Source organism: Macaca fascicularis, chromosome 1, assembly GCF_037993035.2.
Source record: "Macaca fascicularis isolate 582-1 chromosome 1, T2T-MFA8v1.1".
In the NCBI taxonomy this organism is placed as follows: domain Eukaryota; kingdom Metazoa; phylum Chordata; class Mammalia; order Primates; family Cercopithecidae; genus Macaca; species Macaca fascicularis.
Genome location: NC_088375.1, coordinates 208,252,349 through 208,276,782, shown reverse-complemented (window position 1 = coordinate 208,276,782; position 24,434 = coordinate 208,252,349). Strand labels below are relative to the sequence as shown.

General features: G+C 51.6%; 1 protein-coding gene across 13 annotated transcripts in view; it reads left to right on the top strand.

Moving 5' to 3' along the window:
- The window catches only part of ZDHHC18 (zDHHC palmitoyltransferase 18), a 32,084-nt gene extending 10,534 nt beyond the window's left edge, over positions 1-21,550 (top strand). For 5 of the 13 annotated variants that reach the window (XR_012423975.1, XM_045377134.2, XM_074015730.1 and 2 more), the window contains 7 exons: positions 12,515-12,664; positions 14,224-14,361; positions 14,482-14,530; positions 15,046-15,148; positions 16,683-16,795; positions 17,656-17,755; positions 20,801-21,550. Coding sequence is in view for 10 of the 13 variants with exons in the window: in XM_045377134.2 (XP_045233069.1) it covers positions 12,515-12,664; positions 14,224-14,361; positions 14,482-14,530; positions 15,046-15,148; positions 16,683-16,795; positions 17,656-17,755; positions 20,801-20,899 (752 nt within the window). In the remaining 3 variants the exon portion in view is untranslated. Of the gene's footprint in view, positions 1-6,843; positions 7,125-12,514; positions 12,665-14,223; positions 14,362-14,481; positions 14,531-15,045; positions 15,149-16,682; positions 16,796-17,655; positions 19,668-20,131; positions 20,210-20,800 lie in introns of those variants that run through there. The other 8 variants (XR_012423974.1, XM_045377139.2, XM_074015732.1 and 5 more) reach the window with 4 other exon arrangements.
- The last annotated feature ends 2,884 nt before the right edge of the window (positions 21,551-24,434 follow it).

Below are 24,434 nucleotides of genomic sequence, written 5' to 3'. Positions count from 1 at the left end.
TGCACACCATGTCTGGCTAGTTTTGTATCTTTAGTAGAGATGGGGTTTCACCATGTTGGCCAGGCTGCTCTTGAACTTCTGACCTCAGGTGATCCATCTGCCTCAGCCTCCCAAAGTGCTGGGATTACAGGCATGATCCACCGTGCCTGGCTCCTCTTCTATCTTGAAAACTCACTCATGAAATTAAGGCAAGCTGCAGCCTACCCCTGCCACCACTCCTTTCCTGCCGGTCCCTGGCGCCCCCAGCCACGCTGTGCACTAGATGCCTCAGTGCGTTTGCTTGTGCTTGTGCTGTCCTTACCTGCCGTGGTGAGCCAGAGTGCTCATTCTTTCTGATCCAGCTTTGCTGCCACTTCTTTTGTTGCTTGCTTTTTTAAGATGGAGTTTTGCTCTTGTTACCCAGGCTGGAGTGCAATGGTGAGATCTCGGCTCACCACAACCTCTGCCTCCCAGGTTCAAGCGATTCTCCTGCCTCAGCCTCCCGAGTAGCTGGGATTACGGGCATGCCCCACCATGCCCCACTAATTTTGTATTTTTAGTAGAGACGCGGTTTCTCCATGATGGTCAGGCTGATCTCAAACTCCCGACCTCAGGTGATCCGCCTGCCTCAGCCTCCCAAAGTGCTGGGATTATAGGCGTGAGCCACTGTGCCCAGCCCCTTGCTTTCTTTTTAAATTATTTTTTGTAGAAACAGGGTCTTGCTATGTTGCCCAGGCTGGTCTCAAACTCCTGGACTCAAGCAGTCCTGCAGCCTCACCCTCCCAAAGTGTTGGGATTACAGGCATGAGCCACTGCACTTGGCCTGTTGCTTTCTTGAATGCTGCTTCCTGCCTCCACCCCACATATTTCCCTCTGTGTTCTTGAGGCATTGAGTATAGACACTAGTAATGTCATTAACTGAATAGCTATTAGGTTGATATTATATTATTTCTGATTTGTGTAAAATTTTACAGCGTTGATGTCATCATTACCCATTCTACAGGTGAGGAACCTGAGGCTCAGAGATTGACCAGCTTCTTAAGGTCACAGGCTAACAATTGGCCATGCCAGGGTTCAAAATAAGATCCGGCAGGCCCAGAGTTACCACACAGAGGCACTGCCTTGTAGGACGACTCTAATTATCCACTTCTGTCTGACTCTGCCCTCAGGCGGGCTCTTCCTGTATCCACAGGCCTAGCACTAAGCCTGGTATGTGGTAAAGGCTCCATGAGCCCAGAGATGGACAAAAGTGGTCTGGGAGGATTACGGAGACCCAGTACTCGAGGCCTAGGAGCTGTGGCTGACCTTGAGCTGGCCTTAGAGGCGGGGAGACTGCAGTCCTTTGCAGGTGACAACAATGAAAGGGCAGAGGGCAGTCAGGGCCTTCTTGGCAGCCCGCAGCCAGCCCTGGGGAACTTCCACGGCCCCAGCCTTTCAGGCTCTGACCGCAAAAGGCCTGCCTGCTCCTCTCCAAGAGCTGTCTTAGGGTGGGGAAATTCCTTTGCCCTCACAGCCATTCAGTGGCGAGGAGCCTTGCCTTTCCTCTCATTTTCACATCCTCAGAGCTTTGGTTTCTGCCTGGAAGGCAGCAGGAGGGCCTTGCCAGCATAAGGGCACCTTTTTACTTGGGGAAGAGCCTGGCATAGCAGAAACAGCCCTGGAGTAGATCTTAGATTCCCTGAGGGCAGGGATAGCATCACTTATCATCACTCCCTTCTTTCTTCTTTTCTACAACAAATATTTTTTGAACATCTGCAGTATGTCAGGCAGGCACAGGGTGAACAAAACCAATATCTTTGGCTCATTTCTATGAATTTGCCCCTTACCTTCCTGCCACCCCCAGACCTTGTACAATAACTTGCACATAGTATGTGCTCATGTGTGAAAGAGTGAACAAATGAGTGCCCTGGAAGACAAGGGTCCTAGTTTCAGTGCCACCTTCTATTATTGGAGTAAACTCGGTTTCCCATCTGTAACTCACAGGCACGGATCCCCTTGCCCAGCCCAGAGCAGTCTCTGTGATTGAGTGAGACTGGGAATGTCAGTGCACTTTGAAAGTCACTTTTCTCTATTGAAACTGAAGAGACTTGAGTCTTTTGGTCAGGATTGGAGAGTGGACTTGCTCCAGGTGCTTATAAGCTGCCACCAGTAGTGGCTGCCGGCAGGAGCAGGTTGAGGAGGATTCTGAGGCTGAATCTTGGACAGTGATTGGTCAGCACTATCTTGTCTCAGCAGTGGGAGAGCTGCTTGTCTTCCCCCATGCAGGATGCAGCCCCTGCAGAGCCTCCTTTGCCCCAACTCTGGTGACTTTGATTTAGCACCAGGCGGACCCTTGCTCCAGCATGACACAGCGCTCTGCCTCCCCTGGCTCCTGGCAGCCTCAGGAAGCTGGAGTACAAAGCTTCATTTGCAGAGTGCTGGAGAGAAAGAAGCCTGGCTGATGGAGGCCAGAACATGCTTAGCAGTTCCCTCCCTATCCTTACGGGAGGCTTGGGTTCCCCTCTCCCCTGAGGAAGACCTGTGGGATTCCACTGAGGATTCCAGTAACTTCTCTCAGTGTTGGAGAGATCTGTGGCTGTCCTTCACTCACAGATGGGCTGTGTTCTGAAGTTTTCTTCATAACTCCATTGTTTGTTTGGAATGCTGTGTTTTGTAGAAACAACAGTCATACTAATGGCTGATATTTGTTAAGCCCTTGTCAAGTGCTAGCCACTTTGCTAAAGCCACTTGGTGAATTCTCACCTAATCCTTCCAGCAGCCTTCTGAGGTGGACTCAATGATGTTCCATTTTATTTTATTTTTTTGAGACAGTCTTGCTCTGTCACCCAGGCTGGAGTGCGGTGACATGATTTCGGATCACTTCAACCTCCACCTCCCAGGTTCAAGTGATTCTTCCTGCCTTAGCCTCCTGAGTAGCTGGGATTACAGGCGCCCGCCAACACGCCTGGCTAATTTTTGTATTTTTAGTAGAGACGGGGTTTCACCATGTTGGCCAGGCTGGTCTTGAACTCCTGACCTCAGGTGATCCGCCTGCCTCAGCCTTCCAAAGTTCTGGGATTACAGGGGGTGAGCTACCACATCCAGCCTTTTTATTTTAATTTTTAAATTTTTTTTAGAGACACAGCCTCGCTCTGTCACCCAGGCTGGAATGCAGTGACGTGGTCATACCTCACTGCAACCTTGAACTCCTAAACTTTCCCTTCAACTGTAGCTATCTCTTGTTAGGTTGTTTCATTACCACCTTGACTTCCTGCCTCAGTCTCCCATGTAGCTAGAATTACAGGTTCATGCCACATACAGCTATTTTTTTTGGAGGGAGGGACAGAGTTTCGCTCTTGTCGCCCGGGCTGGAGTGCAGTGGTGTGATCTCAGCTCACTGCAACCTCCGCCTCCCGGGTTAAAGTGATTCTCCTCCGTCAGTCTCCTGAGTAGCTGGTATTACAGGTGCCCACCACCACGCCTGGCTAATTTTTTTTTTTTTTTTTTTTTTTTTTTTTGAGACGTAGTCTTGCTCTGTCACCAGGCTGGAGTGCAGTGGCTGAATCTCGGCTCACTGCAACCTCCACCTCCTGGGTTCAAGCAATTCTCCTGCCTCAGCCTCCCTAGTAGCTGGGACTACAGGCACGCACCACCACACCCAGCTAATTTTTTGTATTTTACTGAAGACGGGGTTTCACCATGTTATCCAGGACGGTCTCGATCTCCTGACCTTGTGATCCGCACGCCTTGGCCTCCCAGAGTGTTGGGATTACAGGCATGAGCCACTGTACCTGGCCCACCTGGCTAATTTTTGTATTTTTAGTAGAAATGGGGTTTCACCATGTTGGCCAGGCTGGTCTCGAACTCCTGACCTCAGACAGGTGATCCACCCACCTCGGCCTCCCAAAGTGTTGTGATCACAGGCCACCTCGCCCAGCCCACATACAGCTAATTTTTTAAAATTATTATTCTTATAGAGATAGGGTCTCACACTATGTTGCCCAGGCTGGTCTCAAACTCCTGGCCTCAAGCAGTCCTCCTGCTTCAGCCTCCCAGCGTGCTGGGATTACAGGCGTGAGCCACCATGCTTGGCCTTCCATTTTATTTATTTAGCAGGTGATGGCACAGAGAAGTTGAGTGACTTGACCCACCTCACTCAGCTAGTAAGTGATTGGACTGAGATTTATACCTACATGTCTTTCTGACCCCAAAGCCTATATCCAAGTCAGGAAGGAAGCAGTGAGTGGGGAGCCATAAGCTGGGACTCTGGGGCCTGTGGGACAGGATTAGGGGTTTGGTTTGGAGTAGTATCACCAGCTTTGGAAAGAGCTGCTGGGGGTTCTGCATCCTGGAGCGTCATGGCATGAACAGTTGGTCAGGAGCAATGTCAGGGGCTCCTGGGAGGCTAGTACTGTGCTCAGGGCTGTGGAAGCATCTCATTCGGCCCTTAGCACAATCTTATGAAGGTGTGACTTGACCCATCTCCATTTTACAGATAAAGAAACTGAGGTGGCCGGGTGCGGTGGCTCACCCCTGTAATCCCAGCACTTTGGGAGGCCGAGGTGGGTGGTTCATGAGGTCAGGAGTTCAAGACTAGCCTGGCCAACATGGTGAAACCCTGTCTCTACTAAAAATACAAAAGGTTAGCCAGGCATGGTGGCAGGCGCCTGTAATCCGAGCTACTCGGGAGGCTGAGGCAGAGAATTGCTTGGACCCTAGAGGTGGAGGTTGCAGTGAGCCAAGATCGCGCCACTGCACTCCAGCCTGGGCGACAAAGCGAGACTCCATCTCCAAAAAAACAAAAGAGAGAGAGAGAAAGGGTCCCCCTTTATTGCCCAGGCAGGTCTCAAACTCCTGGCTTCAAGCAATCTTCCTGCCTCAGCCTCCCAAAGTGCTGGGATTACAGGCATGAGCCACTACGCTTGACCCTGTGAGCTAATAATAATAGCTCACACTTGCTAACCATTTGCTTTGTGCCATTTCACATATATTGATTAATTTAATCCTCACAACAACCCTGTGAAGGGGAGTTACTATTGTTTCCATTTCAGTGATTAGGGAAACCGAGGCACAAAGAGCTTATATGATTTTTTAGCAAATGATATTATCAGGAGAAACCCAGCTGGGCAGAAGTGGAGCTAGATTCATTAACTATTCTACCTGTTATTCCTGTTTTACAGATGAGAAAACTGAGGCTCAGAGAAGTTCATTTGACTTCAGCCTTACACACTACCAGTCAATGACAAAACCAGGTTTCAGAGTGTGACCATTGGCCTCTAAATCCCCAACCCTTTTTAATGCTGCCCATTTTAGGGAAGAAATGCTCAGATGCTTAGCTCCATTTTAAACATGCCATAGTCAAGGTCGTGATGAAACAGCCTAACAAAGGTTTATTTGGTAGTTGAAAATGGGAGGCTGGAGCATGTTTGCTTCGCTGATATACGCCAAGTGCCTAGAATTGTGCCTGGCACATTGGCAGACACTCAGTAAATAATCATTGGAGGCAAATGGCCAAACTGGAGACATTATCTGGCAAACAATGCAATGGGAGCAATGACAGGGTACATGGTGTAGGGCCGGGGGTACAGGCTGCCCCAGGACACTCAGACTTCTTTCTGGAAGGAACCACTGTTCAGGTCCTCTGTGCCCTGGGGTACCCAGAGGCTCAATGGGTGGAGTTTTGGGCTTTGCATATGACACACCTGGGTTAGAGTCCTGCTCTGCCGATATAACAGGACAGGACCTAAATAACTTACTTAAATCTTTCTTTCTTTTTATCTTTCTTGCTTTTTTTTTTTTTTCTTCTTTTTTTTTGAGACAGAGTTTCGCTCTTGTTGCCCAGGCTGGAGTGCAATGGCGACTTCTCAGTTCACTGCAACCTCCACCTCCTGAATTCAAGCGATGCTCCTGCCTAAGCCTCCCGAGTAGCTGGGATTATAGGCATGCGCCACCACGCCCAGCTAATCTTTATGTTTTTTTTTTTTGTTTTTTTTTTTTTTTTGAGACGGAGTCTGGCTCTGTCACCCAGGCTGGAGTGCAGTGGCCGGATCTCAGCTCACTGCAAGCTCCGCCTCCCGGGTTTACGCCATTCTCCTGCCTCAGCCTCCCGAGTAGCTGGGACTACAGGCGCCCGCCACCTCGCCCGGCTATTTTTTTGTATTTTTTAGTAGAGACGGGGTTTCACCGTGTTAGCCGGGATCGTCTCTCGATCTCCTGACCTCGTGATCCGCCCGTCTCGGCCTCCCAAAGTGCTGGGATTACAGGCTTGAGCCACCGCGCCCGGCCATCTTTATGTTTTTAGTAGAGATGGAGTTTCACCAGGTTGGCCAGGCTGGTCTCAAACTCTGGACCTCAGGTGATCTTCGCATCTCAGCCTCCCAAAGTGCTGGCATTACAGGCGTGAGCCACCGCACCCAGCCTCTTTTTTTCTTTCTTTCTTATTTTTTATGGAAATATAATGGGCTCACCAAAAGTACACAAGTTGTGACTGTGTGCAGTGGCTCATGCCTGTAATACCAGCATTTTGGGAAGCCGAGGTGGGTGGATGACTTCAGATCAGGAGTTTGAGACCAGCTTGGTCAACGTGGTGAAACCCCATTTTTACCAAAAATACAAAAATTAGCTTGTGTGTTGGCATACGCCTGTAATCCTAGCTACTCAGGAGGCTGAGGCAGGAGAATTGCTTGAACCTGGGAGGCAGAGGTTGCAGTGAGTCAAGATCATACCACTGCACTCCAGCCTGGGCAACACAGCAAGATTCCATTTCAAAAAAAAAAAGTATAAAAGTTGCAAGTGTTCTGTCTGATGAATGTCCACAAACTGAATGCACACATGTAATCAGCACTGAGATCAAGAAACAGTATATGACTGGCATCCTAGGAGCCCCCTCACGCCCCCTTCCAATCACTGTCACTCTCCAAGAGTAACCACAATCCTAATTTCTAACACCGTGGATTACTTTTGCCTATTTTTGAACATTTTGTATTGTATGTCTGATTTCCTCACTTTACACGATTTGTTTCGTTTTGTTTTGTTTTTTTCAAGATGGAGTCTCACTCTGTCACCCAGACTGGAGTGCAGTGGCGCGATTTTAGCTCAATGCAACCTCCACCTCCTGGGTTCAAGCAATTCTCCTGCCTCAGCCTCCCGAGTAGCTGGGATTACAGGTGCGCACCACTATGCCTGGCTAATTTTTGTATTTTTAGTAGAGAGGGGGTTTCACCATGTTGGCCAGGTTGGTCTCGAACTCCTGACCTCAAGTGATCTGCCCGCCTCAACCTCCCAAAGTGCTGGGATTATAGGTGTGAGCCACTGCACCCGGCCAGACAATTTTTATGAGATTCATTAATATTATTGTGTGTAGTTGACGATGGTTCGATTCTCATTGCTATATAGAATTCCATTGTGTGAATATACTACTTTTTAAAAACATCCATTCCACTACTGGGGCATTTGGGTAGTTCCAGAGTTTGTCTATTATGAGAATGATTGCTGTGAACATCTTTGTGCATGTCTTTCAGAGCACATTATCTCATGCACGTTGCTGTCGGGTAGATGCCTGGGAGCAGGTTTTCTGGGCGTGCATATGTTCAGCTTGGGTAGCTGTTGCCAAACAGTTGTCCAAAACGGTCATATGAGATTTGTAGTTGCTCTACTTTTTTGCCAACACTTGGTATGTTTTATTTTTTTTCATTTTAGCCATTCTAGTGCATGTGTCATAGTAGCATATTGTAGTTTTAATTTGCATTTCCTGGCTGACTAATGAATATAAGCACCTTTTCATGTGTTTATTGGCTGTTTGGACAGCCTCTTTTATGAGATGCCTACTTAAGTCTTTTGTCCATATTTTTATTCAGTTGTGTGACTTTCTTACTGACTTACAGGATTTCTTTACATGTTCTTTTTTTTTTTTTTGAGATGGAGTCTTGCTCTGTCATCCAGGCTAGAAAGCAGTGGCATGATCTCGGCTCACAGCAATCTCTGCTTCCTGGGTTCAAGCGATTCTCCTGCTTCAGCCTCCCAAGTAGCTGGGATTACAGGCATGCGCCACCATGCTCAGCTAATTTTTGTATTTTTAGTATAGATGAGGTTTCATCAGGTTGGCCAGGCTGGTCTCGAACTCCTGACCTCAGGTGAGCCTTCCAAAGTGCTGGGATTACAAGCGTGAGCTACAGCACCCAACCCTTTACGTATTCTTGATACAAGTCCTTTGTCTTTGTTAACAAGATGTTTGCAAGATGTAAACACATTGTAATTATCCACTCCTGCTCTAAAGATTACTTCTTCATTGTTTTTTTTGTTTTTTTTTTTTTTTTTTTTTTGAGACAGTCTCTCTCTGTTGCCCAGTCTGGAGTGCAGTGGCATGATCTCAGCTCACTGTAACCTCCACCTCATTGGTTCAAGCAATTCTCGTGCCTCAGCCTCTTGACTAGCTGGGATTACAGGCGCCCACCACTATGCCCAGTTAATTTTTGTATTTTTAGGCCGGGCGCGGTGGCTCACGCCTGTAATCCCAGCACTTTGGGAGGCCGAGGCGGGCGGATCACAAGGTCAGGAGATCGAGACCACGGTGAAACCCCGTCTCTACTAAAAATACAAAAAATTAGCCGGGCGCGGTTGTGGGCGCCTGTAGTCCCAGCTACTCGGGAGGCTGAGGCAGGAGAATGGCGTGAACCCGGGAGGCGGAGCTTGCAGTGAGCCGAGATCGCGCCACTGCACTCCAGCCTGGGTGACAGAGCGAGACTCCGTCTCAAAAAAAAAAAAAAAAAAAAAAAATTTTTGTATTTTTAGTAGACATGGGATTTCCCCATGTTGGCCAGGCTGGTCTCGATACTCCTGACTTAAGGTGATCTGCCTGCCTCAGCCTCTCAAATTGCTGGGATTACAGGCTTGAGCCATCGTGCCCGGCCTCATTCTTTTTTTAATCATCCAGCCCAAAAAAACTCTTCATTCTTTTTTTTTTTTTTTTTTTTTTTTTGAGATGGAGTCTTGCTCTGTTGCCCAGGCTGGAGTGCAGTGGCGCAATCTCGGCTCACTGCAACCTCCGCCCCTCCAGATTTAAGGAATTCTCTGCCTCAGCTTCCGGAGTAGCTGGGATTACAGGCGCGTGCCCGGCTAGTTTTTTTGTATTTTTAGTAGAGACGGGGTTTCACCATCTTGGCCAGGCTGGTCTTGAACTCCTGACCTCGTGATCCACCCACCTCGGCCTCCTAAAGTGCTAGGATTACAGGCGTGAGCCACCGCGCCCGGCCAACTCTTCATTCTTTTAATGATTACCTTTATGTGAAAAAAATTTTTACTTTTGATATAATACAGTTTATCAAATTGCTCTTTTATGATTAGCCCCTTTGTGTCTTTTGTTTGTTTGAGACAGGGTCTTGTTCTGTTGCAAAGGGTGGAGTGCAGCGGCACAATCATAGCTCAATGTAGCCCCAAACTCCTGAGCTCAAGCAATCCTCCTGCCTCAGTCTCCTGAGTAGCTGGGACCATAGGCATGAGCAGCCATACCCAGCCACCTCCATATGAATTTTGGAATGAGTTTTTCACAAAAACAACCTACTGGGATTTTTAACTAGGATTATGTTGAATCTGTAGCTTAGGAAGAATAAATTATTTCATAATATTCAGTCTTCCAATCCATGAATATGCTATATCTCTGCATTTTTTTCCTCTTACATTTCTTATTATGAAAATTTCAGGAGGCCAGGCGCGGTGGCTCAAGCCTGTAATCCCAGCACTTTGGGAGGCCGAGACGGGCGGATCACGAGGTCGGGAGATCGAGACCATCCTGGCTAACATGGTGAAACCCCGTCTCTACTAAAAAAAATACAAAAAAAAAAACTAGCCGGGCGAGGTGGCGGGCGCCTGTAGTCCCAGCTACTGGGGAGGCTGAGGCAGGAGAATGGCGTAAACCCGGGAGGCGGACCTTGCAGTGAGCTGAGATCCGGCCACTGCAGTCCAGCCTGGGCAACAGAGCAAGACTCCGTCTCAAAAAAAAAAAAAAAAAAAAAAAAAGAAAATTTCAAACATATAGAAAAGCAGGAAGGATTATAGTACAACTAATTCTGTACATTCATCATCTAGATTGAATAGTTGTTGATAGTGTGTCTTATTTGCATATATATGTGTGTGTGTATATATATAAAATAACAAAAATTAGCTGGGTATGATGGCATGTGCCTATAGTCCCAGCTATGAAAGACGCTGAGTTGGAAGGATCATTTGAGCCCAGGAGTTCCGGCTGCAGTGAGTGTGAGCCAGGATCGCTCCACTGCACTCTAGCCAGGGTGACAGAGTGAGACCCTGTCTCTAAAAACAAACAAAAATTAGGGAACAATTGGCCAATTTGCTCTTCTCAAACTATTTCATAGTAAATTATAGACATCATAGATACTTTACCCATAAATATTTCAACATATATCTTAAAAGTCTAAGGATAGTCTCCTATATAATCACAATTCCATTATCATATCTAAGAAAATTAATTGTTCCCTAATTTTTTTTTTGAGACGGAGTCGCCAACTGTCGCCTAGACTGGAGTGCAGTGGCACGATCTCGGCTCACTGTAAGCTCCACCTCCCGGGTTCAAGTGATTCTTCTGCCTCAGCCTCCTGAGTAGTTGGGACTACAGGCGTCCGCCGCCACATCCGGCTAATTTTTTGTATTTTTAGTAGAGACGGAGTTTCACCATGTTGACCAGGATGGTCTCGATCTCCTGACCTCGTGATCCGCCTGCCTCAGCCTCCCAAAGTGCTGGGATTACAGGTGTGAGCCACCGCACCTGGCTGATTGTTCCCTAATTTTTGTTTGTTTTTAGAGACAGGGTCTCATGCCCTCACCCTAGCTAGAGTGCAGTGGAGCGATCCTGGCTCATGCTCACTGCATCCTGGAACTCCTGGGCTCAAATGATCCTTCCACCTCAGCATCCTTCGTAGCTGGGACTATAGGCACATGCCATCATATCCAGCTAATTTTTGTTATTTTTTATAAAGATGGGGTCTTCCTATTTGCCCAGGCTAGTCTTGAACTCCTGGGCTCAAGCACACCTCCCATCTTGGCCTCCCAAGGTGCTGGGACTACAGGCATGAGCCACCGCATTCGGCCTGTTTCCTAGCTTTTTTTTTTTTTTTTTTTTGAGACGGAGTCTAGCTCTGTTGCCCAGGCTGGAGTGCAGTGGCGTGATCTCAGCTCACTGCAAGCTCCGCCTCCCGGGTTCACGCCATTCTCCTGCCTCAGCCTCCCAAGTAGCTGGGACTACAGGCGCCCGCCACTACGCTCGGCTAATTTTGTGTGTGTGTGTTTTTAGTAGAGATGGGGTTTCACCATGTTAGCCAGAATGGTCTCGATCTGACCTCGTGATCCGCCTGCCTCCCAAAGCGCTGGGAGTACAGGCATGAGCACCGCGCCCAGCCCTAGTTTTTAATCTATAGTCAGATTTCCACAGTTGCCCTCTAAATGTCTTTCGTTGCTTTTTGTTTTGTCTTGTTTTCAAAATAAGATCCATGATGTATTGCATTTCTTTATGTCTCTTAAATCTCTTTTAATTTAGAATCATCTCCTCTCTGCCTCTCTCTCTCTCTCTTTTTTTTTTTTTTTAAGACAGGTTCTGGCTTTGTTGCCCAGGCTGGAGTGCCGTGGTGTGATCTTGACTCACTGCAGCCTTGACCCTCTGGGCTCAAGTGATCCTCATGCCTCAGCCTCCCAAAGTGCTGGGATTACAGGCATGAGCTACTGCACCCGACCTCCTCTCTCTTTTTATAAATCACATTGACTTTTGTTAGAGATCAGGCCAGCAGTCTTGTAGATGTCTGATGTTCTAGATCTGACTTTTTCCTCATCGTGTTACTCACTTTGTTCCTCCATCTCCTGAACTTCCTGTAAACTGGGACATAGGTCTAGGCTTGATGAGATGCAGATAAACCTTGCTGGCCAGGCACGGTGCCTCACTCCTGTAATCCTGGCTGTTTGGGAAGCCGAGGTGGGCAGATCACCTGAGGTCAGGAGTTTGAGACCAGCCTGGCCAATGTGGTGAAACTCTGTCTCTACTAAAAATACAGAAGTTAGCTGGGCATGGTAGCACACTCCTGTAATCCCAGCTACTTGGGAGGCTGAGGCATGAGAATCACTTGAACCTGTGAGGTGGAGGTTGCAGTGAGCCGAGATCACGCCATTGTACTCCAGTATGGGCAACAGCATGAGACTCTGTCTCAAAAACAACAACAACAAAAAAAAAACAAAAAAAAAACCCTCACTAAGCTTTCTGGGGGTCTCTTTCTCTGACAGCCCTTCTTAGAGTGGGTACGGCCGGCAGGTGTATGAACAAGTATGTAAAGTTTTAGCATAGCGCCTGGTACAGAGGCAGTCTCAGTACATGGTGGCAGCTCCTAATACTTGTCCCTGCCTTAGGCCAGACATTTTACTCCAATGTTTGTTCCTGGGAACCTGTTACCCTGACGATTCTCCTGGACTGGCCAGGCAGCAGTAGCTTTCCCCTGCTGGGGATCTGGGCCCTGGGCTGCCTTGGCCATTCCCCGTCTTTCTCTCCTCCTGCCCTCAGACAACACAGGCAGTTCTACATACCGGCCGCCCCCTCGGACCCGGGAGGTGCTGATCAATGGGCAGATGGTGAAGCTGAAGTACTGCTTCACCTGCAAGATGTTTCGGCCACCCCGAACCTCACACTGCAGTGTCTGTGACAACTGTGTGGGTGAGTAGGAGGCGGCAGGGAGGGATGCAGGGATTCCTGAGAGAGACTGAGTCCTGGGGGTGGGGGGACGTCACGCATGGGGATGGTGTGGGCAGGGTCTGAAATACCCAGGGCTTGGCAGGGGGACTGGTTCACCCAGATTTGCCCTGACTCAGGAGGGCCCAGGGGAGGGCCCTCAGTTTCACCAGGAGTGTTTTGGCTTCAGCTCTGGATTGGTGGATTCCTTCCCCCAGCTCGGAGGTGCGGGGCAGACAGAGGGGCCTTGAACCCTTCTCCCAAGCTTCAGCCCGGTCCTCAGGAAGTCAAAGCTCCCAGGAAACAGACTGAAATAATAACATTCCAGATGTGTTTGGGCCAGAAAGAATGATTTACTGTCCAGTGGCCCAGGGCACCAGCTGTACTGAAAGACTTTGATCTGATTCCCAGGGTTGAGAGGGACAAGCATCTGGGAAGAGAGGCATTTAAGCTGATGAGGTGCAGAGGATGTCACCACTGGAAACGGCTCCTGACCCTACAGCTGCCTGCAGTGGTTGTTTTGTCCCCTCTCCCTGCCCTCCAGAGGCTGTGTAGTTGTGACGGGCACCAAGGGTGGTCCCCTGGAAGGGTGCTGTAAGGGAAACGCTGCGTGAGAGGGCGCAGGTGAGCTGAGCCACAGTGACTGTGCACAGTTCCCAGGGCAGTGAGATCATCATGCCAGCTCAGTACTCCCTGAGCAAGAGAACAGCAGGGAGCACCCCATGACGGCATGCAGCAAAGGGGGTGACTCAGTGGGCACCATTCATCCCCGAGGAGCTGCCCCGCCCACCCCCTGCAAAGGGCGCTGGCCTTGGCATGAGGCCTGCAACGGGCTTGTGACCCACATTCCCACAGGGACTTCCTTTACCAGAGTCTGGGTGTGCCTCCACCCCCGGGGACAGTGTGTAGGTGAGCTCAGCCCTTTGACCTGGCCTGTGATGCTGGCTGGCTGTGAACCACATTGCAGCCCAGCCCCTCCCTGGGCCGCTAGTCCTAGAGCAGGGGACAGGGGTTATTGACTGTTAGCATGTGGTTGGGATGGTAGACCACGTGACAAGTACTTTTGTGAGTTTTTGTGCCGGCGCTGCTCCGGATCCTGGGGAGTCAGCATGGTGTGAGACCAGCACAGCCCCCCTCGCCCATGGAGCTTACAGTCAAGTAGGGCTGATTGGCCAATCCAGTAATTATAAATAAGCATAAAAGCACACATGTGCAGAGGGCCACAAAAGAGAAGTGATGGGGCAGATAACAGGGCCCCCCCACCTAGTCTGGGATTGGAAGAGACTTTCTTAAGAAGGTGGTTTTGCAGCTGAGACATGGAGGAGAAGTTCCAGTTAGCCAGGTAAAGAGACAGGAGAGAGTGTATCAGGCAGTGGGAACTGGTACACAAAGGACCAGAGGCAGGTGTGTCCAAGGCCTGGGAGCCAGCTGGTGCTGTGAGAGTGAGCGGAGTAGGAAAACACCAGCCATGGTTGAGGCTGCCAAATGCCTGTGCTGGCTGCAGGCCAGCCCACACTAACCCATCGCCCCTTGCCCTTGTCCAGAACGATTTGACCATCACTGCCCCTGGGTGGGCAACTGTGTGGGGAGACGGAACTATCGCTTCTTCTACGCGTTTATTCTCTCCCTCTCATTCCTGACGGCCTTCATCTTCGCCTGCGTGGTCACCCACCTGACGTTGCGTGAGTTGGGGGTGAGGGCAGCGGGGGAGTGGAACGGGCCAGCCAGCAAGCTCAAGGGTCAGCAAGCTTCAGCAGTCACTGTCCCTCTGAGCTTGTCCTCTCCTGTTTCCTTCTCCCCAGGTGCTCAGGGAAGCAACTTCCTCTCCACTCTGAAGGAGACACCAGCAAGATATCCTTTGTCAGCTAGAGGACACTCCAGTGGGAACTGAGGTCCCTTCACTGGGTGGGTCCCATGCCTCATCCTCTAATCAGAGGGGAACAGCATACAGCTCACATGTGTCCTCTAGAATCCAGTGTACCAGCTCCTCTGTTCACACCCAGGCAAGAGCTGATTCTACATGGGGCATTGTGGGGCCGGGGGTCCCCATCTTCAGGGGCCTGGAAGAGAGTATGTCCCTTAAGATGCCAAGCTCCCTGGACCCTGTCATGCCCTGAGGCTCTTTATGATTGGAACCCTTAGTTTTGTCTGCCGTCTGTCACTCTCACCTTGTCTGGCTCTTGAGTGGGGTCCTGACCTTCCGTGGAGCCCAGGAGGTGATCCTGCTAAGAAGTAGGGACTGGGCCACAGGAAGGTTCCAAAACTTCTCAGCTCTCTGGGGAAACAGCTTCATGGAAGGATAGGTGAGACAGACCAGGCTGGGAGTTTCCCCACCCTCCACCCGTTTAGGTCCTTAACTGCCTCACCGTGCTGGAGTTGGTCATCTGCTTCTTCTCCATCTGGTCCATTCTGGGCCTCTCAGGGTTTCACACGTACCTCGTCGCCTCCAACCTGACTACTAATGAAGACGTGAGTAAATCTGGAGCCACCCCTCATTCTAGGGCAGCGCCCTCAGGAGGAGGCAGGGCTGAGGGAGCCTGGGGCAGCCAAGCGCAGTCCTGACTCAGGGACTGCTGGGAAAACGCCTGTTAAGCAGCCAGATGCCTCCCAGTCCTCTCAGCTTGGCCCTGGTGGGTCCGATGCAGGCTTCTGAGACCTCCACATGCTTCATTCTCTCAGTGCGGGCTCTCAAGGCCCCAGGTTGCTTTTCTCCACAGCCCCGCAGGAGGCAGTGCCCATACCACAACACACATGATGTTTGGCTGGCACATGACTGCTTACGGAATTCTTTCTGTTCCCGTCATCTCTTTGGGTCCTTTTGCCAAGCCTGAGGCAGAAAGGACAGGGATGCTTTTTCCCCATTCGATGACTGAGAGACATGTCCCCTGTCTGGGAGGTCACACAGCTGGGAGGGGACAGAGCCAAGGTCGGTGCCCAGTCAGGTGCTCTCCCTCTTGCACACTGCCCCTGTCAGCAGCAAAGCCGTGACTGTTCTCAGGGTGTCACCGGCCTGTCCTGGCTGCCCCTCTTAATATGCACACCTGGGGGAGACAGGGGACAGGCCAGTGGGTTCCATTGACCCTCCCTACCTGGCACCCTGCAGACTGCCATCAACAAGCATGTTTGATGTGCCCAGCCCTGGGCCAGACCTGACTTCCCCTCGCCATCCTCCAAACACTAAAAAGCAAATGAGAGCATCTGTTTCAGGGCCCACCATCAACCCATCCTCCAACAGAAAATACATTCCCAGACCTCATCCTCTCATTCAGGGAAACAAAACTTAACACACATGACAGGGCGTTGTGTGCTTGGTGATCGGTGAGAACAGAAATGCCGTCAGCCAGCATCTCCCTCTGTAGCTTCTTGGGTGCCAGTTCTGCAGCACATTACCAGAGGTTAAAGAGAAAGGAGTGTGTGGCCAAATAAGTGTAGAAAGCTCTAGGTATTTAGAGCTCTAGCTCTAGGTAATACCTCTAGGTCAAAGTATTCTTTATTGCTAAACTCCCCAGTGCCTTCCATAGCTTGGCTTCACAGAGCTAGAGAATCTGGCAAAGATTAATCTAATGCCCTGGCAATGCCATCTGAGAATTAGTATTATTTTCCCTATTTTCCACATGATGACTCAGGCTCAGCAAAGTGGTGATCTGTCCAGGTAGCATAGCCAGTGAGTAGCAGGGCTGGGGCTCACAGGCAGGTCAGCCCTCGCCCTGTGCCCCTGCACTACCCTCCTTCAGAAGCGGCTGGCCAGAGAAGGGAGGAGTCATCCGAAAGGTTTCCTCTGGTGCTTCTCTTGGGCTCTGCTCTGTCATCTCCTCTTTGGGGCCTCCTGATCTCTGCCAGGGGTCCCCCACACCCTCATTGAATGGCCCACATGAAAGACATGTCCCCTTCTCTAACCAGAATTGGTTTTGGAATTGACCAGCTGTCCCCAGCCTCTAGACCTCCCTCCTAGAAAAGTGAAGCAAAAGGAGGCACTTGACCCAGGCCTCCTTCCTGCTTGCAGATCAAAGGCTCGTGGTCCAGCAAGAGGGGCGGCGAGGCCTCTGTCAACCCCTACAGCCATAAAAGTATTATCACCAACTGCTGCGCTGTGCTGTGTGGCCCCCTACCTCCCAGGTAAGCGAGTGGGGTACAGAAGAGGGGTAACAGGGCCAGGCCTGGCCAGTGATTAAAGTGTTCCTGGATATCAGCCGACCTCCCCCTATACCCTAGATGCCCTCCATCCACCACCCTCTGGAGGGCATTTGTCATGTGAAGGAATTCCATGGAGAATTGTTATTTAATCACGTGCTCATTGTAGAAAAAAAAATTAAGTACAAAATGTAAAACAGAAGAGCATTGGATATGACATGTAATCCTGCTCCCCGGGGATAACCACCATGACTGTTTCAGCCACGCTTGAATGACACTGCCCTTCCAGTTGCCCACTGCATGGACTGGGTGGCGACTCCATCCTCTCCTGGCAGTAGGAACCCTGGGGACTCAGCCCTGCTGGGACGCTCCCTGTTCATCCCGACACCAGGGGGCACCAGAGAGCTCCAGAACGGGATTAAATTGCTGTAGGCACTGCCAGAACGAGTCATTCCCACATAGTCATGTCCCCTGCCCCACCCAGTATCCCTGTCACCCAGCCTGCCTAGAGGGGAAAGGAACACAGGACTCTCATAGTCACCAAATACCTGTTCATCCTTGCTTTCTCCCGTCACCTGCAGCCTGGCTTCTTGGCAGCCAGACAGGTGGGCCAGTTGGAATTAATAGTAAATAAATTCTATGGCCAAAAGCCAGGTGGCCAGAGGGCAGAGAGAGGCCTGCCAGAGATAAGGGTCTTGGGCCCCCAGATGGGGAGCAGCTGTCCTTTCCTCAGCCTTTCTTGGCCTGGGCCTTTCCTTGGCTGAGATAGACTCTGCCGTCCAGCCGCTGGCCTGGAGGCTCAGGGTCGGACAGAGCCCTCATGTGTCCCCCTTGTGTTTTGGAAGCCTGATTGACCGGAGGGGATTTGTGCAGTCCGACACCGTGTTGCCCTCACCCATCAGAAGCGATGACCCAGCCTGCAGAGCCAAGCCGGACGCCAGCATGGTAGGAGGCCACCCCTGACCATGGCTCAGTACTTGCCACCTGCTGGCCCGTCTGCCCCTCCGCACTCACCTGCCGGGACCCTCCCTGTTCCATCCAAGGGAAGCAGAACTGCCAAAGACTCAAGTCTTTTCATATTTATTTCCCCCGCTGCGTGGCTTTCCCTGAACTGTTCCGTGGCTGTGCCCTCTGCTCCCCAAACCCAGGTTCCCACAGCCTTGGGCCCTAGGTCCCCCTAGCTGATCAGTGCCAGGAGAGACCAGAGCCTCTGGAGGCCACTCAGGGGACGACACCAAGTCCTTGCCTGTGCCAGGCGAGCCCTGTGTGAGTGAGGCTGTGAACTGAGCGTGAGGCCTCCCAGGTGGTGGAACTGCTTGGGCCTTGCTGAGCCAAGGTCCTCAAGGTGAAGCAGGACTGAGGAGCGGCCAGCTCTGGACAGAGGGCTGTGGAGAGGAAGCCTCTATGGGCTGCTTTGGTCTGTGGGCTCCTTCATTCTCTTGGTGATAATTGCTCTTTCTTCTTTGGGATTTTTGGTGGGGTTTTTTCCCCCTTTTTTTAATGGAGTTGGCCAATAGGATAGAGCTGGGGTTCCAGTAGAGAAGGCAGGGTTGGTGGTGGGTGGGGGCAGCCTCTATCAGACCAAGGTGAATTACCCAGCCAGGCACCCACAGCCTCAGCTCCTGTGCAGGTCCTGGGCAGCACAGTGGAAGTGCGAGCCTGGTCCCTCCCCTGCCCGTGGCGAGCTCTTTAAGGGATCCCAGCCTGCCCCTCCACCTCTCTCCCAAGCCAGGTCCGGGCATGGGTGGGTTATGCTCATGCTGGCAATACTTGAAACGGGTTTATTAATGCTGGGTATTTTGCACAATTTTATAGACCTCTTTTCTACATAGTCTTTTTTTAAATGGAAGGAGAAAAGGTCAGCCACATTACTGTCTGTGTAGTGCCAGGTGAAAGGTTATCAGAAGGCTGGTTGGTTTTAATAAGTTTATTCCAAGAGACCTTCTGACTGGAATGAGTGAGTGTGTGTGTGCATGTGTGTGTGTGTTCGTGTGTGCCCTGTATGAATGTGGCTGGCTCCCATATCCCCTGGGCTGCCCCCTGCCCCCTGCCCTATCCCCTTTGAGTGTCAGAAGCACTCTGAGTCAAGGAGACAGGGGGCACGTGCATTGGTCACGAGAAAACCCTGGGCTCCCACTGGGGCTCAGCCCAGCCTCCTATCTTTCCTTCTTCTGTGGACTTCAGACAGCCAGTGTCTGGGGACTCTGCCACTCTACCGCCAGCCCTACCCTCCAGCCCCCAGGTGAGGCTTCCAGCTGGGACCTGCCCAGGCAGGCTGAGCCTGGGTGTGGTGGGTGGGGTGATGGCTCTGGGGAGGGGCTGCCATCCTACAAGCCACACCCCCTCCTCTGAGCTCTGAACATGGGACTCAGTGCCGGGAGCCGGAAGACAAGGTGTTTCTGCCAAGCGGGGACCTCCATCCAGAGAAAAGGAACGAAGGTGCAGGGTGGGCCAAGAGGCAAGTGAAGGTTGGCCTAAGTCTGGGCCGGAAACTCAGAGGATGTTTCTCCTCTGCTGGGAGCTATAGTTTCTTATCAAAATAGTTATTGTCCCACCATCCCCTTCCTTGGCTCTTCAAGTGGGCTGAAGCCCTTGGAAAGTGACATAGGAAGTCCCCAGATCTTGCCCGTCTCACTCCAGAGGCCAGTGGTCACAGACAGCTGGGAATGGCAGCCACAGAGGGTCCCGTCTGGGAGAAACAGCTTCATTCACCCCAACCTCAGGGCCCTGGGCCATCACTGCAGTGGCCCTGGGAGTTGAGGAAGAAGCTGGCTAGAGGAGGGGGCTCCCATCTACCTTTTATTTAAGCCAGTATTCTTTGTTCCTGCCTGTAATAAAACTTTAGTTTATAAGAGTTGATTTGCTTTGGTTTGGTTTTTGTTTGCTTTTCCTTTGCTGAGGCCCCAGCTGGCAGCCCTCTGTTCTTTCGGACAAAGTTGGTTATTTCCTGGGGAGACTGTGCGAAGGCAGGCAGCCCAGTGATCTGGCTACATCTTCCCTCACCTGGCTGGAGCTCTGTCCGCCGGAGGCAGAGCAGAGAGGGCTGTGGCTGAGCCCCCATGGGCACGTGAAAAGAGGCCATCCTGTCCCCTCTTTGTCCCCTCCACCTTCCCCTGCCTCAGGGGCTTGGAGACCCCCAAATTCTTCTTCCCTACTGCCTTTCCACTCCGATCCCCAGTGAGTGCTCAGCTAAGAAAACGTTTGAGACGGTAGATTCCAGTTTGAGAGCCGGAGCTTCCCTGGCTACCACCTCCAACCTGGGCAGCAGGGCCCAGCCAGACAACTCATAACACTGGCCCACCTCTCTGGTATCTCCCTCAGGAGGACACCTGTCAGGATTTTGCCATCTCCTGCACAGCCTGAGGGGAGCTAACAGGTCTCTTTGCAGAGGGTTAGCTGGTAAGACCGTTTCTCCCCTGTCGGCCAGCACTGCCCGCTCCCTTCACACACCATCTCATCTTCATCGCATGCCTCGCCAACCCCATGGAGCCCGTCCATCTGTCTGGTGTGTGGTTCGGTGTGTGTGCTGGTGGTGGTAGGGTCTCCAGGGATTCCCTGCTAAGCAGAAGGATCGGGATATAGGGCCAGGCTAAGAGCCCAGCCCCACTGTGGACTGAGGAGGTAGCTTCGCGCAGAGCAGCTCTCCAGCTGGAAGAGGAGGGTGAGGGTGAGGCTGGGGAGAGGATGGCGAACCTGCCCTGAGGTGCTTGGGTCTGTGCTGGTGGAGTCCTGGTATGCAGGGGCCACCAGTCACTAACGCTCTTGTGTCCTGGCTTTCTGTCCCCGCTGAGCTTTCTCTCACCCGCCCGTTTTCTCTCCTGCTTTGTTGCCTGCTGCCTGAGCCTTGCTTGGCCCTTTTCTCGGGGAGAGAGGCAGGTGCTGTGGCAGCACCTGTCCCCACCACCGGGGCCCCTGCAGGCCGCCTCCCTCCTCCCAACCCCGCTAACCCTCTCTCTTCTCCTTCTTTGCTGTCCTGCCGGGGATCTCCAGTGTGTGCGGGGGCTTAAAGACCTCCTGAGGACCGCTGCTCTCTGCCTCTCCAGGAGTGGCCTGGGGGGAGCCAGGCACCCGGCACCTCCACCTGCCTAACCTGTGGCCCATCTGCCACCATCTGTGCCTACAGGGTCTGCCCCCAAGCCTGCCCGGCCTGTGTGCTCTCTAGGGCCCCCATAGGGGGCAGGGACTGGACTCCGCCCCACTCCCGCTCCATGCCGGCCAGAGTGTAGAAAGCCATAACGCAGCCATCAGCACAATAATGTGACTCTATGCTGAAATGCTCCCTCTCTCTTCCACTGACTTCCCCTTCCCCGGATTTGTGAGGTGTCAAGACTCTAGGAATCTGGCCTTACAGCCTGTCCCTCCACCCCCTCAGATCAGGCATAGCCATAGTCAAGCCCAGCAGGTTTCCTCAGGAACTGTCTGGGGTGTTGATGGTGGATGACGCTGCTGAACAAGTTTGGTGACTGTTCTAAACACAACTGGCTTGACACTGTTCCCACGGCCTGTCCACCTCCCACCCCCAACCCTCCACCGGAGTAGGTAAGATGTAGGGAGGGTGCGTGCCTCCTTTGCTCTAGGCACCGAGGGACCGAGCCAGCTGTGCACAGCCCCATACGCTTCAGGGGACTAAAGGAAACAGCTGGTCCAAGGAAAATCAGCTGAGCCCAGGGCTGGGGGTTGCTTGTCTGCTATCCTGTACGTTTTTTTAACCAAAATAAAGATTCCCCTTTTCTTGCCATAGCATTGGCTGTCTGGTGCCGCCTTTACTTTGGGGCCCAGGGATGGGACCTGTAGTGGGCGTGCAGAACATATGGCTCCCCCTCGCTCCCAGCTTTCTTCCAACTGGCCAGTGCTGCTCTGGAGATTTAAAAGCACAACAAAGCCAGCAGGGACACAGGAAAAGTGGTTGGCATCCTTTTCACTCTGCCCCTCCAGAACTCTTGGTCTCAATTCCAGACACCACCCAGCCTTAGCCGACCTCTGGTTTCGGAAAGGTCCCAGCGCAGGCTGAGACAGAGGGTTGTTAAGTTTGGGACTGCCATACCCATGAACTGAGCCCAGCCCAGGGTAATGATCTCATGGAGCCTTCACTCTCCCCAGCTGCTGCCCCACGTCAAGATACACACATGTGCATACACGGTACTATGGGCCAAAAAATAATTACCGCTACCATTCAGCAAGGGCTTGCCGAGTCCCAGGAGGGACTCTTGCCCGCCGGAGGCAGGCAGAGAGGGCTGTGGCTAAGCCCCCATGGGCACATGAAAAAAGGCCATCCTGTCCTCTCTTTGTCCCCTCCACCTTCCCCTGCCTCAGGGGCTTGGAGGCCCCCAAATTCTTCTTCCCTACTGCCTTTCCACTCCGATCCCCAGTGAGTGCTCAGCTAAGAAAACGTTTGAGATGATAGATTCCAGTTTGAGAAGGATGATGTCACCCTTTTTACAGATGAGGGAACTGAGACTCAGGGAAGAAACAGGAGCTGCCCAAGGTCACCCAGCTGGCAAAGCAGCAAATCCCAGATCGGAACCTGATCTCTGCCCCGAGCTCTGAGCCATCTGCACTACCTAAGGAATGAATACAGCAGTGGGAGGATGAGATCTTGGAGAAACCCTAAAATTAGAGAATGTCATAGCCAGTAGAGGGCTTAGAGTTGATCTGGGCCAGGCTCCTTGTTTTACTGATGGGGAAATTGAAGCCCAGAGGCAGGAAGGGACCTGCCCAAGGCCTTACAACAGAACTGGGATGCAGTCCCACACTCTGACCTCATTCCATTCTCTTCATAAATTCCGCACTGTCTCTAGACTGGACTGGTTTAGATGTGGGATACTCTAAACAGCAGTGCCTTCAAGAGAAAAAGAATCAGAACCACGAATTACTTAAAAGTAATGTAGGCTACTCTGGGCACACTGCCTATGGGGTCGCCCTGCTCCACAAGGAGCAGTAAAGATAATAAATATAATTGAATATCCCTTCCCAAAGGCAACTAGTAAAGTGAGCCCTTGGCTAGGTAACTGCACTTTTGTTCACAACTAGCCAGTGGGAAAAGGTGCTAGAGCTTCCTCTGGCAACCTGTTTAATTTGATCATTCCAAGACGGAAACATTTCTCAGGAAGTTCTTTCTAGAATCTACCTGGCATCCCTCCCATTGCTATCAGAGCCCTGTCCTCTGTCCTCAGTGGAGGTAGACAGCAAATGGTTGCTGCCTTCATCACAACCCTTCAAAGCCTATTATTACCAGCTAAGAAGGATTGGTTGACTATGGGGCCAGAGCCCTTAAGCCTGCTGGTAGAATGGATGCTCTACAGGAGGAGGGTGGGGAGGTAGCAAGCAGGATGAGGATAGCCCCTTTGGGCTGCAACCCCAGCTCCTGTCCTGCTGACTCAGACAGCTGACTGTGGAGCTCCATGCCCTGCCAGGGCCTGCTGCCTCCTGCCCGTCTGAGCTCCTGAACTTGGGAAATGGAGGCCCGGAGGCAAAGGGAGGTACCTGAGACAGGAACTGAGTCAGGATCAACAGGCCAGAGCGGGCAGGAGGTGTCAGGCAGCCTGGCTCCCAGATGCACCCCTGAGCTCCAGCAGGGGAGGAGTAGGAATGAAGGGGCTTCCCTGCCCTTGCTCATGGCTATGCGGAGGGCGTGAACCACCACCAGGTCCCCTGGCTTCAGTGGCAGAAAGCAAATGGTCCCTCCCTGGACTCAAGCTCCAAAGTTCCTGGGCCTGCCAGGCCCTGCCTTCCAGGTTCCCAGTGTCCTGGGATCTCCAGCTTTCCCTCAGGACTTGGGGAAGCCCCGACTGGATGACTAGTACAAAGGAAGGCCCCTGAGGTTCCAGGAGCTGCTGAGGTCACAGGAATGTCCTGATCAAGCTTGACCAACCCACGGCCCGCAGGCTGCATGTGGCCCAGGACAGCTTTGAATGCAGCCCAACACAAATTAGTAAACTTTGTTAAAACATTATGAGATTTTTTTTGCACTTTTTTTTTTTTTTTAGCTCATCAGCTGTCGGTAGTGTTGGTGTATTTTATGTGTGGCCCAAGACGATTCTTCTTCCAATGTGGCCCAGGGAAGCCAAAAGATTGGACACTCCTGTCCCAGATGGAGAGGAAGGAGGCAGTGCTGAGCACATCTGGCCGTCTGGCCATTCATCCATCTGGAGAGAGAAGGCTATGGGCAAACTGCCTCCTTCTCTCCCCTGTAGACACCCAACTGGGAAGGTCTGGCCTTTGGCTAAGTCCTGGCTTGGGGTCCTTCCTCATTTCACAGAACCTAGCTCTATGTTAGTGCTTTGTGAGTATATGTGGATCATAATAAAGTTGATAGGATTTTTTCACATGACAATAATAGTTGCCATCTGGCCAGGCACGGTGGCTTATGCCTGTAATTTCAGCACTTTGAAAGGCTGAGGCGGGTGGATCACTTGAGGTCAGGAGTTCGAAACCAGCCTGGCCAACATGGTGAAACCACATCTCTACTTAAAAAAAAAAAAGAAATATATACACACACACACACACACACACACACACATGCACACACACACTAGCCAGGCGTGGTGGTGCACCCCTGTAATCCCAGTTACTCGAGAGGCTGAGGCAGGAGAATCGCTTGAACCCAGGAGATGGAGGTTGCAGT